Source organism: Trachurus trachurus (assembly GCF_905171665.1).
Source record: "Trachurus trachurus genome assembly, chromosome: 12".
In the NCBI taxonomy this organism is placed as follows: Eukaryota; Metazoa; Chordata; class Actinopteri; order Carangiformes; family Carangidae; genus Trachurus; species Trachurus trachurus.
Window position 1 is genome coordinate 852769 of NC_139908.1, and position 15513 is coordinate 868281.

At 40.9% G+C, this 15513-nt stretch overlaps 1 protein-coding gene across 4 annotated transcripts in view; it reads left to right on the plus strand.

The window, feature by feature from the left end:
- Window positions 1-2207: 2207 nt before the first annotated feature.
- Window positions 2208-15513, plus strand: part of zfyve16 (zinc finger, FYVE domain containing 16) — a 42215-nt gene continuing 28909 nt past the window's right edge. The window contains exons 1-6 of one of the 4 annotated variants that reach the window (XM_083983605.1): window positions 2208-2396; window positions 4640-4753; window positions 10531-10641; window positions 11511-11899; window positions 12744-13056; window positions 14575-15335. In XM_083983605.1, the coding sequence (XP_083839731.1) occupies window positions 10572-10641; window positions 11511-11899; window positions 12744-13056; window positions 14575-15335 (1533 nt within the window). In that variant the 5' untranslated portion in view covers window positions 2208-2396; window positions 4640-4753; window positions 10531-10571. The remainder of the gene's footprint in view (window positions 2397-4639; window positions 4754-10530; window positions 10642-11510; window positions 11900-12743; window positions 13057-14574; window positions 15336-15513) is intronic. The other 3 variants (XM_083983606.1, XM_083983607.1, XM_083983604.1) reach the window with 3 other exon arrangements.

Genomic DNA, 15513 nt, shown 5'->3' on the forward strand with positions numbered 1-15513 from the left:
GGCCGGAGGGAGACGGTCACAAGGGGAACTGCAGGAGAAGGGAGAGGACATGATGACTAATATAGCCTAAATCATGTAGCCTAGTCCATGTAAATATATAGGCTATAGTCAGTCATTTTATGGAAAAAGCAAGGTTAAACAAATTGCAACAGAATCAAACTCAACTGGTTTTGTATCCTCAACATGTCCTGAGTGAGGGAAAAAAAGCCCAGAAGAATCCCATTGGGGGAAAGTTTAGAAAAAGACCAAATATAGCCCATTCATACGCTTATTAATTATTTTTCTCATGTGAATAGGGTAACATTTTTAACCTTTAGATATCTCCATGGAAATTACTGAGTTGATTACTGACATTAAGACAAACAAAAAATGTATTACAAGTTTTTTGAAAATATTTGTTAACATGAGCAAACAGGGCATAATCTAATTACGTATGGCTAATTTGCATACAACACCAGATCTAAACATTGGGTAGAGCAGGTGTAAATGTCTTGTTCAGTCTTGTTGACATATCACAGTCAGGCACACAGTATCTTAATAAGCTAGGGCGCTCAGGCTACCATGTAAAACGAGTGCTTCCCGCAGCGATGTTCGAATCCAGTCCACATCCTTTGCTGCAAGTCCTTCCATCTCTCCATCCCCCTTTCACAAATATCTCTCTATCATTAAAGGTGAGAGTGTCTGGAGCTCCTGGAGCTCCTGGAGCTCCCTGATCTCAGCAGCAGTCACCTCCTTCAGAAAAGAGCATGTCATACCTGCTCCACTAAGGTGGTGGTGGTCATCTTGACAAATTGCAGCCATCTTGAAATTTAAAGTGGTTTCTTGTTGAGTGACAGATGGAGTCAACTCATCCCAATTTTCATGCTGGTGCCACCACAGCACCTTCATATATACCTGTGCTGTCAAAACGGTGCAATTTAGGCCTATGTAAATGTATGCAAATTTTCTCATGTTAACAAACAATTAAAAAAAACTTTTTTGTTTGTCTTAATGTAAGTAGGCTAATCAACTGGGTAACAAAATCTGTATACCGTTATAAAGGAGACATAAAGCATATTTACAGTACAGTTTGTTAGATTGATAGTAAAGAGTTGAACCAGAAGTCATGTTAAAACTCTTATTACTCTTATTAGGAGCAACCATGTCCCTTAAATGCAGTCTGAGATGAACGATGAATGTTTTAAGAGCAACATTCAAACCCCATTATTCTCTGCTGTTCTCTAATGTTATGTTTATTATGTAGGATCAATTATGTATTACTATCATTATCTACATATGTTTACATTTCCTTCCTGATTCGCTGTTTGTACATAAAAAAAAAAAAAAAGCTCTTTGAAAACAACAGTGCTAATATTTGTGCATTTTCCTTGAATCGGATTACCAGGATTACCATTCACACATGGAGGTACTACTGTAATACAGTAATGCAAAGAGAGAAACTTTGACATTAAAATAACTGTAACTTAAAAGTCAGGGGGTGTATGTGCTGTAGCCTATGCGTGTATAAATATTAACATTACACAAACTTAGACTTTTACTAGTTAGCTACAGTTATAATAAATTATTTAGTTCAACTGAGAAGGTGTGTGAAATAATAAACAAACATTGCCAACTCATTTCCTTTACACATGCCACTGCTGATTAACTTTTTTTTTTTTTTTAAGTTGATGAATTAAAAAGTAATAGTGTATTTACATTTGAATAAGTTCAGTTTAATAGCCTACTTCTTGTTTATTTAGGCTACTAATGCATTTTGTGGACAAAGACCAAAGACCAACTGTAATTGGAAAGTAGGCTAATTTTTCTCCATGTTTAAAGAAAAGTCAGAGGGTTTATCTGCTATAATGTGTCTAAAAATGCCACTGCTGATTAACCTTTTTAAAAAGTTGATGAAATAAAAAGTAATAGTGTATTTACATTTGAATAAGAGTTCAGTTTAATAATTCTTGTTTATTTAGGCTACATATGCATGCATTTTGTAGACAAAAACCAACTGTAGCCTATTTGGAAAGTAGGCTAATTTTTCTCCATGTAATGAGAGACACGTTTAAAGAAAAATCTGTGTGTTTGTCTGCTATAATGTGTCTAAAAATGGACATAAAGTAAGAACACATTTATTATATATAATTAAATGAGCAGCAGCCTGCAGAACAGAACAACGGTGAGTCTGTCTGAGCCGTGACCTCACAGCCCAGATCAAGATGGCGGCTGCGAGTCTCCACTGACACTGACCCAGCAGCAGCAGCTTCTTCCCCGGCTTCTACTCTAATAACTGTCGGGAGGAAGGAGCATGAGACGCCGCTAACAGCTCCGGGTGTTGCTGATCTGAGACGGAAGATGACCGCTATCACCACAGAGGAGCTGCAGGAATAATAAAAACTGGTGATGAGCTGCTGGTGAGTGAAGAAACAAACCAGCATAGCAGTTAGCATGGGGAGCTAGCTGCTGTTATGCTGCGTTCGAGACAACTCGGAACTCTGAGTGTCCTGGTTGAAAACTCCCGAGTTCCTTCTTCAAAGCCATCGATATATATATATTATTACTGACTATGCTTCAGTGTAACTTCAAAGAGTAACTAAAAACATATTGGACGGGAACAAACTTTGAATTCAAAGTGCTTTACGTAGCTAAGGCATTAAAACAGTGCACGGGAACAAAAACAATTAAAACGAGCCTTTTAGTGTAGTTTGGCATTTCAAATACATTTTAATCGATGACAACTGATTCTCAGAGAAGTCGGGGTAGATGTTTTTGTTTTCTCCGACTTTTCCGAGTGGCAGCTCCGTCATGAAGTGGCGTTCAAAAGCACTTTTCCCAAGAAGGAGGTGGGAACAACCCTGAGTTCCGAGTTGACTCGAACGCAGCATTAGCACAGGGAGCTAGCTGCGTTAGCACGGGGGGGCTAGCTGCGTTAGCCCGGCTGATAACTCCTAACTTTAGCTTCGACAGCTTTAAAAACGTTCACACAAAGTGACAGGCAACGGCTGCGTTTATTAACGGGCCACCTCACCGTGCTGTGTTCGCCGTTATTACTAAAATATGAACTGTTAACGGCCAACGGTCACCCGAGAGAAGCATTAGCTCATTACCGTTGGGCTACTCAGGTTAGTTAGCTTGTTTTGCTAATTTTGTAAACGTTTGTTTTAGTTGTTGCTTAGTGTTGTTTTTTACATAACAACCCACCGTCGTTCTAACTTATATGTTATCTTATCACATAAACTGTTGTTGTATTTCAATAATTGATTTAATTGATTTAAGGTGAGACACTACAGGTGAATAGGGTAAGAAAAAATAAACTGAAACTGATATAACCATGAAACTTAGGCTACCAGGTTTATTGCTTAGATAATGTTTTTGTATTACACTTTTTGTAAAAAATGTATCTTTAGATACGTAAATGAGGCAATATCTGAATAAATATGTGCTAATTTGCATACATTTCCAGAACATAAATTTGGAAACTGGATAAAGCCACTTAAAAGAAATCTATTTTATTGTTCACATATTCAGAGTCAGTCTCTTTTTATCACTCTGTAAATGAGAAAATACTGTCACCAGCCCTATAAAATCAAATGGCTCCATGTTTTTAGTAATAAAATGTTGTATATAAATCAGGCTGTGAATGACATATCAACAAACCCCTCTGTAGAAGCATTCAGAATATAGAGGGATCAAAGTGGAAGGTTTGGTGTCTGTAAGTGCTGCTGAAGTGGAGATTTCTAGCTCTGAGTCTGAATAAACTCATTCTGAGAAAACGGCCTTTATAGATTTGTATAAAATGGAGCCCAGATCATTGTTCAGTAGAGAGAGAGCTTTACAACGATGCCTGACATGACATGGGTCAGGCTAACTTGTGGTGAATTTAGGAGAAATCTACAGACGGAAGAGACAAAATGAAGTAAAATAAAAACTTTAATGTGGATTTTCTACCATTTCTTTCCACTTTTCTGAAAGAATACATGTTGAGGAAGCAAAAATAGCCCCAAATCTCAAAATTGACCAGTGAAAAACAACTGTAAAAACAGTTTTTGCCTGTAGTGTCTTGCCTTAAAAATCCTCTTTAAACAACATTAAAATGTGCCAGTTATATGAATGATGAACAGGTCAGCGCTGATTACAGTGTTAACAGGGACTCTGTCTGTTATTGTGTTGGTGTTACCATCATAGATAAATACGGTGGCTTCATTATGTTTAAATAACTTCACACATTTCTGTAGTTGTGAAAGCAGAACTGGTCAAGTGTGATGAATCTGTTACCATAACACCTCGCCTCATATGTAATCTGGTTTTTTACACAACAGCTTCTAACACTGGACATATTAAATAAATCTTGTATCAGTGGAGGGATTTATCAATAACTCGTCTCCCACTGTATAAACAGTTTTACACCTTATCTGTCTCTCTTTTACTTGAAGTTTGTGCGATGGAAACTCTCCTGAGATAAGATCAGCAGCAGTTCTGCACCACATGCTGTGAATCTAGGGCAGATAGGGCAGTTGTGTTGTGTTTCTGTCCGGTAGTTGTCATTTTTGTCATGTTTTCTTCCTGTGTTGTGTGTGTGTGTGTGTGTGTGTAGACAGAGTTAAAGAGACGTTGCTTCAATCAGTTCTGAGTTGTTGTTTTGTCTTTTTCTCTCTAGGACACTTCCTGTAATTCTTGTGGTGTGGGGCCAGTTTTTCAGCCGTCGCTGTCGCTGTCGTTGTCGTCTTGTGTTATTTTCACTTGAATGTGGAATTGAAATGAAAACTAGTCGGTGAGTGTGTTTTTTCTTATTTTGTTTTATAAAGAACTGGTGACTATATGTAGAACTGAACTGTGGTGATTAACCGGCCGACTTCCTCATTCCCTCATAGCCCACATGGTTGTTGAGTGACAGCAGAGGAGGAGGAGGAGGAGGAGGAGGATGGGAAGGAAGTAGGAAAGAAGTTGTTGTTGTTGTTGTACACAGTGTTAGTTAAAGGGACAACGAGGAGTTTTGTTAAAGTGAAGTGTTTCCACACTACATTTATGAGCCTCCGCACCGTGAAATTCTTTGACCGGTGCAAGACAGACTCATGTTTTCATTCATCAAGAATTAAAGTCAGAGGTTGGAAGACGATCACATACCGTCGTAGTTCCCACCATAAACGGAGATTCGGCGGCGTTATTCTCATGACTCGCCACGAAACCGAAAGTAAAGAAACGCTGGTCGGCTCGCCCAGCATTTCCACCACCACTAATAATAACAAAATAACCATAGAGACAAAACCATAGATTTATCTAAAATGGACCATTAACAAGTGGTAACGGAGATTCATCCACATTAATATCAGACTTTTTTATTGTCGCAGAATTTTTCGTTCTGCCGATGGAGAAACTCCTGGTTGTCCCTTTAACACACAGACCTGAGGAGGAGGAGGAGCGTTCCTTTGTGTTGTGTATAATCAATTATTAAATTAATCGTCAACTATCTTGATAAACTAATAATCAGTTTGAGTCGTTTTTACAAGAAGAAAAGTCCAAATTCTCTGATTTCAGCTTCTTCAATGTGAATATTTCTGGTTTCTTTGTTCCTTTATGACAATAAACTGAGTCTCTCTTTGGTTTGTGGACAAAACAAGACATTAGAGGACGATGTCGTCTGGTGGTTTGAGAAACACTGATGTTTTTAAACATTTTATTGACCAAACAACTAATAGATTAGTCGTTTAAATAATCGACAGATTAATCAATAATGAAGATAATCGTTAGTTGCAGCCCTAGTTGGGTGGTGGTGGGGGGTACATCAGCTGATTCCTTCCTCCTCTTTAGGGCTGGGTAAAAAAATTGATTTTTGTAATATCGATTCACAGGGCATGAGATCGATTTTTTTCTTTCTAATTTCAAAATTGCCCTTTTGAGACTTGAGACAGTTTTATTTACAGTTCAAGTTTAAACTGTCAAATTTACAAGTTTGCACTTTGCAGCTGTTGTTTATGGTGAAAAGAAAGAAATAAAGAACATTGGGCCTCATTCACGAACCGTTCTTAAGAACAAATTTGTTCTTAAGTCCTACTTACGAAGTTTTTACGAAGATTGTGACATTCATGAATGTTTTCTTATCCAGAATTTGTTCTTAACTAAGAACAAAATCTACGAACAGTCAGGAATATACTTACGCACTTTTAAGTGCTGAGACTTCTGCAAAAATAACCAATTATAGCGTTTTCTTTTGTTCTGCAGTTGTATGACATTATATGATTTGAATAAGAATTATTTTCTTATCTTTTATGATGTTTTTAATAATCATATATTAATAATAATAATTGACAAGTCATTGCAGTTTCTTAAAAAAACATTATAGACACTTAATTCATATCAGTTTTTTTTTCTCTTTTTTTTTTGGGGGGGGGGGGGTGAATGTGTTGTTTGTTGTTGTTGTGCGCAACATACAGCTCCCGATATGATTTTTTCTTCCTAATTGCGGGCTGCAACAGTGCACTTACTGTAAGTGTTTTTTTCATATGTGATAATATGATGACATTTATGATGGCACACGTGAGAGTGTGGTCTCTCTGATAACAACCCGAAGAGCTGCATCCACTAAACTAAATATAGCCTAAATATAAATATAAAAATGTAAACTAAATATAAGCCTTTTGTTTGTTTTTTTGTTTCATTCCTGCCGCAGTAGCGCCACTTCACTATTTAAGTTCTTTTTACGTTTGGAGTCTGGTGCTCCCTCCCAGATTTTCATTTGAGCATTTCAACTTCCTTTCTCACTTCACCTTCTCTGCTCAGTGCCTGTGGTCTCTTGTGCACACGGCCCTGCAGTCTCATGCCCTTTTACGGGCATTGATGGGGCGGTTACCTATGCTAATCATATGTTAATTAGACTCACCTGGCACACGCCCTCAACTTACGAGGAGATGGCATAAGAACACAGCTGCGAACAATTCTGAGGCTTACGAACGCGTTGATGAATCTGACGTAGGGTTTTCTTAAGGAACTTCTTAAGAACAACTTAAGAAAGAATCTAAGAAGATTCTTAAGAAGATATTGGTGAATGAGGCCCATTGTATTTTGTAACAGAGTTCAGCCATTTTCATTTTTTAAGAGGAGGTTGAATCGATTCTAATGAAATCGAATCGAATCGAATCGTGATTAATCGATTTAGAACCTTAGGAATTGAAATCAAATAGATTCAGGAAATTGGCCAAATACCCAGCCCTACTCCTCCTCCTCCTCCTCCTCCTCCTCCTCCTCCTCCTCCTCCTCCTCCTCAGACACAGAGTCACAGTGATGAAGCAGAACGACGCTGACACAAGCGTTTGTCCTGGAGTCGGTGTAATTACATTTAACTGCAGTGAATCAGTCATTTGATTTCAACACTGAGCCACTTTAAAAGTTTCTACTAACATTTATTTAAAATAAACTGTCTGTCATCTCTGAACCAGGAGGAGATGTTGTCTCCTCTTTTCAAGCTGCTTATTTTTAGAGTATTTGAAGTTATTTTGGAGCCGTGATGATGACAGAGACGTTCTGCTCTCGGGGAATTTGACCCATTTTTAATATGAACTGATTTTTAGGTTTATTTGATCCGTGGAGTTTAAGTGTCGGAGTGAGGAAGTGATGCAGCGTTAAAAACTACTAGGGACATGTTTTAGAGTCAGTTCTAATCAGCCAACGCTCATTTTCACTCCCTTTTCCCCTTGAGACAATAACACATGTTGATTATTGAAGAAGAGTCATAACTGTTTTTTGTTGTGATGTCAGTTATATTATTGAGTTAAAGGGACAGTACGTAGGAATCCCCCTCATCTAGCGGTGCGGTTGCATATCTGAACGTATTCTTGATGTTGCATCCAGGTGAAATGGGGCAGACGTCAGACAGACAACAGACGCTGCATGTAACAGGATAAACAAGCCTCTATGTAAACAAGTGGTCTGACAACATGTTGTCATGGTGATGTGGTATTGTTTTAGTAAAATGACATCCGGTTGGTTTGCCGACGGCCGTCTGCCTGACTGCACCTGAATGCAACACCGGTGCCTCCGTCCTTCCTCACACTACACAGTGGTGACAGTTTTAACAGGCCGTTTCCGTGGTTACCTACGGTCACGATGCAACATGGCCGCCTCGGTTCGGTTTCCGTGGTTACCTACGGTCACGATGCAACATGGCCGCCTCGGTTCGGTGCGTCGCCCACTTATGTATTTGTAACGACTTGTAACAACTCATTCTAAGGAACCAGAAAGCTTTCATTTGTAGCAGCTGTGATTCACCTTCAGTCAAATACGGATTTATGAAAGACAGGTTTGATTTTTGATCATAAAAAGACAAATAAGTTACACACTGGGACTTTAAGTCAGAGCGATAATGTTACATTCATCGTTACTCTCTACATCCTAGCCTTTGTTAACCTATCGACTATTAAAGGGACAACGAGGAGTTTTGGAAAAGCAAAGTGTTTCCACACTACATTTATGAGCCTCCGCACCGTGAAATTCTTTGACCGGTGCAAGACAGACTCATGTTTTCATTCATCAAGAATTAAAGTCAGAGGTTGGAAGACGATCACATACCGTCGTAGTTAAAATAACCATAGAGACAAAACCATATATTTATCTAAAATGGGCCCATTAACAAGTGGTAACGTAGATTCATCCACATTAATATCAGACTTTTTTACAACCAAATAGAAACTCCTCGTTGTCCCTTTAAAAATATTATCGGTTATCAGTGATAAGAGTTATTGTGTCTCCCATGATGAAGCCTCTGTGTGTGTGTATGTGTGTTATTGCACATGTATGTTGAGCCACATCCAGGTTTCTCCACTGTGCTGCTTCTCTGTCTGTGTCACACTGTTGTTCTCCTCTCCAGTCATGAGGGGACACACAACATAGATGTTAATGCCCCCCCCCGGTTTAAAGTTGACTCTCTGTTGTTGTTGTAGCTGCAGGAGTCAGACTCACAGTCTCTGCATCATGACTTTGCCCCCAGGAGGAGGAGGAGGAGAAAATACAGAGAGCAAAACCAGATAAACTAGAAAATAACACAATCTGCAAAACATGAAGCATTTTCCTTCCAGACAGAAGAAACTAAATCATTTAGAGTTGATGATAATCACTCATTCATCTGATGCAACGCTGTGTGTTTGCTGTGGAACTGGACCGACACTTCCTCTCTTCTTAGACTCTTCACTCTGTTTAACCCTCCTCTCGTCCTTCTGGGTCAAATTGACCCAATATGTTCCCTTCCTTCATCCTTCCCTCCTTCCCCTACTTCTTCTTCCTTCCTCTTTTGATCCAATTGACCCAATGTGTTCCCTCCCTCCATTTTTCTTTCCTTCCTTTGTCCCTTCCTTCTTTCCACAATACTTTTTTCCTCCCTTCTTTCCTTCCTTTCTTCCCTTCGTCCTCCCTGCCTTCCTTCCTACCTTTCTTCCTCCTTTCCCTTCATCCTTTCTTCCTTCCTTCCTTGACCCAGGAGGACAACAGGAGGGTTAAAACCACAGAGCTTGTTGGGTTTTCACATTATAAGCTTTTTATTTAATTGTTTTAATTAACTTTTTATTCATTTTCTTTTAGTAACATACACATATGCACCAGCAGGGCAACATAACATAACATGAGGAGGGGAGGAGCAGAGTCAACATTAGCACATCATACATAAAAACATAAAGATGCTGCTTGGAAACAGGGGAAACGTTTCCTATTAAAGGGTTTGACCTTTATCTTCTCCTTCTATATGAAATCTGGTCTCACAGTCGACATTATCAGCTTTTTAAATCCAAATATAATGAGGTAACAACGTACATGAATGATTATACAGCAGCAGGGCTTGTCCTTCAGATGTTTTTTACCCCAGTAGGAATTATAAAGGCAGCAGCTGGTCAGTGTATTCTCTCTGTTATATGAGGTTATATATGTAACTCAAGGTGGTTTAATCTCATTTTGTACAGTTCCAGTTACCTGAAAGCCTCACGTGCAGCAGTTTATCAGCGGATGTTTTCATTCTGATGACTATTTTCTTTGATTAATTGTTTTATTAATAAAACAGCAGGGTCCAAACCCAAATATATTCAATTAATAAATGGTTTATGAAAAAGAAATGTATAAAATCTTAGATCGTAGAAGCTGGAGTTGGAGAGGGCTTGAGATTATTTTACTTAAACTAGATGAATTAATCAAAGTCATCATTAAACTGTGAACCTGTAGGAGAAAACAGAGGTCTGAGGGTCTGTTTAGATGGTTTTTATCAATCCTACCTAATAATTTAATGAATAGTCAAACCCATTATGATCATATATAAAGTATTTGCAGTGTTGCTGTCGATGTCGTTTCTCCTGTTTGACTCTGTGTGTTGTGTGTTTGTTAACCCTTGAAGCCGTCGAGCTTCGTTTCATGAGCGTAAACAAGAAACCTCCCAGAGTGAAGAGTCGACGGCGTTCGACCTAGATTCAGTTCCTCAGGAGAGTTTTACAGCAGCAGATATCAGAGGATATCAGAGAGTTTATGATGTTCATGGATCATAACTGAGTCCTGCTCTTCTTCTCTCTGTCTCTGCAGGAAGTGAAGGCGACTCGAGGCCTCGTGTTTTACATCCCATCATGGACAGTTTCTTCAAGGCAGCCGTGTGCGACCTGGACAAACTGCTGGACGACTTCGAGCTCAGTTCAGGTCAGAGCTCGGCCCCTCATCGATCACTCTGATCGGTTCTGTAATGTATTCATGCTTCATCTGGTCATTGATTAATCTGTGATTCATTTGTCTGAGCTTTAATACTGTATGTTCAAAACAATTCAAAAACAAAAACCTTTATTGACCTGACGCAATAATTATCAAAGCAGTTAGAAGTCATTTCTTTGTGTCAATGAACTAATCAACGATAAGTTTGACTGATTGTTTCACCTCAGTTTGATAATTACAGTCATTTAGTTTACATACGTTTTTTTTGTCTCTAAATGTTCCACAAATGTTTATAAAAAGGAAATCGAAATTTGGAGATTTTCTTGGTTGTTCAATAGTCGTCATTTAGGGCCATAATCGCAGATAATATGTATATATAAACTATATAATTAACTAATTAACGACAAGTTTGACTGATTGTTTCACCTCAGTTTGATAATTACAGCCATTTAGTTTGCATCAGTTTCTGTCTCTTTTATTTTTGCAAAGATGTTTTAAAGGGACAACAAGGAGTTTTGGAACGCAAAGTGTTTTCACTACATTTCCCATGAGCCTCAGCGTGCACAGTGAAATTCTTGGACCGGTGCAAGACATAGCTGTAGGGGCCAGTGCCTGGTGCGATGGCCCGTGGCCCTAATAACTATAAAGACAAAACGACATATTTATCTAAAATGGACCATTAACAAGTGGTAACGTAGATTCATCCACATTGATATGAGACTCTTTTGGAAACAAATACAAACTCCTCGTTGTCCCTTTTAAAAAATGAAATCAAAATGTGAGAGTTGTTGTGTTGCTATTTAAAAGTGAAAACACTGTCTCTGTCTAATCTGGATGAGCTGTTGTTTCCATGGTTACAGAGGAACTGGACCCCTCGTCCGTCTTCCTGAAGCCGTCCGTGTCCGTCTACCCCGTCTCCTCCCTGGACTCTCAGTCGTCCCCGGTCCCCCCGAGTCTCCCCGACCTCAACTCCCTCCACTACGGCTCCTCTGGCTCCACAGACAGAGAGGTCAAAGGTCAGCAGCAGCAGCAGCCGCTCACCGGCGTCGACCTGCTCTCCTCCGTGGGCCGAGGCGGTGGCGCCGCCACTCGGAGCTCCGCCCCCCGCTGCCCCGACCGAGCGCTGAAGCCGCTCTGCGACCTGGTGAACGACACCGGCTCGGCCGCGCTGCTGCGGGCCGACGGCCACGACGCCTTCAGGGAGCTGGACGCCGTGGAGCAGCAGATGGAGCAGCAGCAGCAGCAGCAGGTCAGTAAGACAGGGTTCTTACAGATCCTTAAAAAGTCTTAAAAGGCATTGAATTCATTAATCTAAAAACAAGGCCTTAATTGGCATTAAAATGTCTTAAATCAATTTTTCAAACGTCTTAAAAATGTTAACACTTGGTAAGTGGTATTTTATGGTTGTAATTAGTCTCAAATCTCAAAATAATTGGTAACATTCTGACATAGAGAAGTTAGTGGCGGCCGTCAACGCTAAATTTCTCACCGTCACCAGCTCCCGAGTCAGTGTTTTTTTTTTTCCGGACTTTTTATGCATTTATTTAGAAAGGACAGCTGGAAAGAGACACAATCCAATGTTCATGTAGCAGTCACTTTACCTTGGAAGTGGGTAAAATTGTCCCTAACCCTATGTAATTGATGTGGTGTTTTTTTTGTTTTTTTTCTGCATTTGTGTTTATTATGAAGTCGGTCTTCAATTTCATTTCAAGTGGCTTTAAAAAAGTCTTTAAAAGTCTTAAATTTAACTTGGCTTAAGCTGTAGGAACCCTGGTAAGACCAATTATATTGTGTTTAATTCTAATAAAAAGGCATCAGAAGCAGATCACTTAAACATCTTAAAATAAGTGATGAAGAATTACACGATCTCCTTATATGGCTATTCATGGGCGGAGATCTATGCTAATTGCTGATCACCGGGGGCGTGCTGTTAATTTACGATGGGTGGTCATTCATGATCTTTTAGTTTTAGTAGAGTGAGCTTTTATGTGCAAATCTACACACAGATTTACTCACGTTTCATGAATGAGACCCAGTGTAGTACGTGTTGTATGTATGTGTGTGTGTGTGAATAAACAAAGCTTCTCCATCAGCAGGAGGAGCAGCAGGAGCAGCAGATAGAGGAGGTGCAGCAGGAGGAGCAGAAGGAGGCGCTGCTGGTGGACTTCGACAGCCCCGTCCTCCTCAGTCTGGACTCTGCTGCTGCGTTCTCGTCCTCGCTCAGTCTCAGTCTGCTGGACGTCATCCTGCCTGCTGCCGTGGAGACCGGCGCCCACGCTGCTGTTGCCCACGGCGACTCGCCGCTGCCACCACCGCCGAGGACCAACGAGCCGGTAGAACAGAACGGTGTCGACCGGAGGGACCCGGAGGAAACGGAGAGCAGAGAGGAGGCGCCAGAGGCTCCAGGTTAAAAACACTTCTCTTTTCATGAGCTCTTTTTAAAAACTTTAAACTTTATCTATTTTCTTTTATTCTACTTTTTGCTCCTGCTGTGTTTTTGTTTTTATGCTGTTCTTTTTAAAGGATAATTACTGTTTTTTTTTACTATCTGGACCTTATTTCTAGCATAAAATCCGATCATTTCCTCACCCAGATAACTTTGGTGTCATTACAAGTCGTTGCGCGGCTCATTCTGATAATAATGATTCTGCTTCGGCATTCAGGTCCATTTTTATCTCAACTAGCCGGAGCTTTAGTGAGTCCAGGTTGAGGAGAGGAAGCCTGTGGAAGCTGAACTTCATCCAGCTGCTCATTTTGTTCTGACAAGTCAGAAACACGCAGAAACGAACCGTAGCATTAGCGGTAGCAACAAGCCGCGCAGCCACAGTTAGATTTCATCAATGAGACCAACATTTATCTCCTAAAAATAATTTAACCAGCCGGTGGTAAACCTCTAAAAACCTGCAGGTTAAAGTTAATTAGTGATCGTTTTCTCCCCGGGATGATGACGGAGGTTGGCCGGCCGACCAGCTCTCGACTGGAGCTCATTTCATCAGAACAACTTGTAATGACACCGAAGTTATCTGGGGGAGGAAATGATCGGATTTTATGTTAGAAATAAGGCATAGATATATACACTGACTAGAAGCCGCGTTCCCAGGCAGCTCTATTGAGTATAATGCGTCAACGCGGCGGCCATCTTGGTCAGGGGGAAGCCGTGTCTACTTCCTGCACTAGTCAACAGAGGCAGACGTCCTGAAACTTGTTCTACAAGGGTCTGACCGGTTCTGACTGCTGGTCAGACGTTTATATGTCTATGGCCAGAAACCCCGGACCAAGATGGCGGCCGTGTTGACGTACGCTGAGAAGCAGAAGGCAGCATCTAGTCAGTGTGTATATATATATATATATATATATATATATATATATATATATATATGGAAATAAGGTCCATGTTGTAAAAAACGGTAATTATCCTTTAAATGTTTAGTCTTCATGTAAAGCACATTTGATTGATTGATTGTTTTTATTTCATATGAATGACATATACATACATACATACGAAACGGATAGGTAAGAAGCCAAAGGCTTATGAGGAACCTACCCCCTTGCAACTGTTACATTTACAATCAATCATGGTGTAGAGACAATATCACTAAGGTACTTACATATAATACAGAGACAAGTTTGAAGACATGATTCAGTAAGCAAACATTATTAAATAAGAAAATCAGACGAGTATGGGTTGCTTTGGCGAAATTCATACATAATTCATACCTCACACTTTATGAGAAATGAGGGGTAGCTTTCTTATAACTTATTAAAGCAATTTCATAAACAAGGAAGAACAATGATTAACTTAATTTCACCAATGTCTATAATAACTGTGAATACAGTAAATTTACATTGAGTTGCCTTGGTATGAAATGCGCTGCTGTATAAATAAATAAAGATGCCTTGCTTTGCTTTGCCTTGCTCCTGCAGGAGTCGACCCCCCGCTGGGTTTGTCCTGTCTCCCCATCGCCGTGTCCATGTGTGGAGCTCTGGTCCAACCACGGAGCTCAGAGGAGGAGGAGGAGGAGGAGGAGGGACTGGGACCAGAACTAAAACCAGAACCAGAACTAGGACTAAAACCAGGACCAGATCAGAGCCAAGAGGCCGACGTGTGTGAGAGAACAGAGGCCGACTCACTGTCTGCGCTGCAGGAGGAGAAGGAGGAGGAGTCAGAGGAGCGGCCGACACCAGAGGGACAGAACCAGGTCTGTGCTGCTCCTCCTCCTGCTCCTCCTGCTGCTCCTCCTGCTCCTCCTGCTGCTCCTCCTGCTCCTCCTGCAGAGCGCAGCCCCGTGGATCGGGCAGAGTTTGGGTTTGAGTATCTCCCGGAGAGCGACCAGGCGGAGCTGCTGGTGACGGACGAGGAGCTGGACGCGTTCCTGCAGGCGCACAGCAGCAGCAGCAGCGAGGCCGAGCAGCTGCACCACGCCGTCTGCTCCTCCTCCTCCTCCCCTCCTCCCTGCGCCTCCTCCTCCTCCTGCTGCCCTCAGCCTCCTCCTTACAGAGAGCCGGCGGTGCTGCTGGAGAACGGGCCGGTGGAGGAGGAGGAGGAGGAGGAGGAGCTGGGGGCGTCGGCTGCTCCAGAGAGCGACAGGACCATGTGTTTAACCGCCGCTGAGGAGGTGCAGCAGCAGGAGCAGCAGGAGGAGCAGCAGGAGAACCAGTCGACCGGCAGCAGCTCAGAGCAGCAGGTATCTAATATCTATTTATTCCTACAGGTTTTATTATAATACTGATTTTTAATAAATGGATGTAGGGATGCACATTTTTAATTTTTTTTCTGACCGATAATCGACGCTCGTAAACCAATTATTAACCGATAAGATTACAACGCTGGCGGCGCACATGTGTATTTAACGGCAAAAAAAA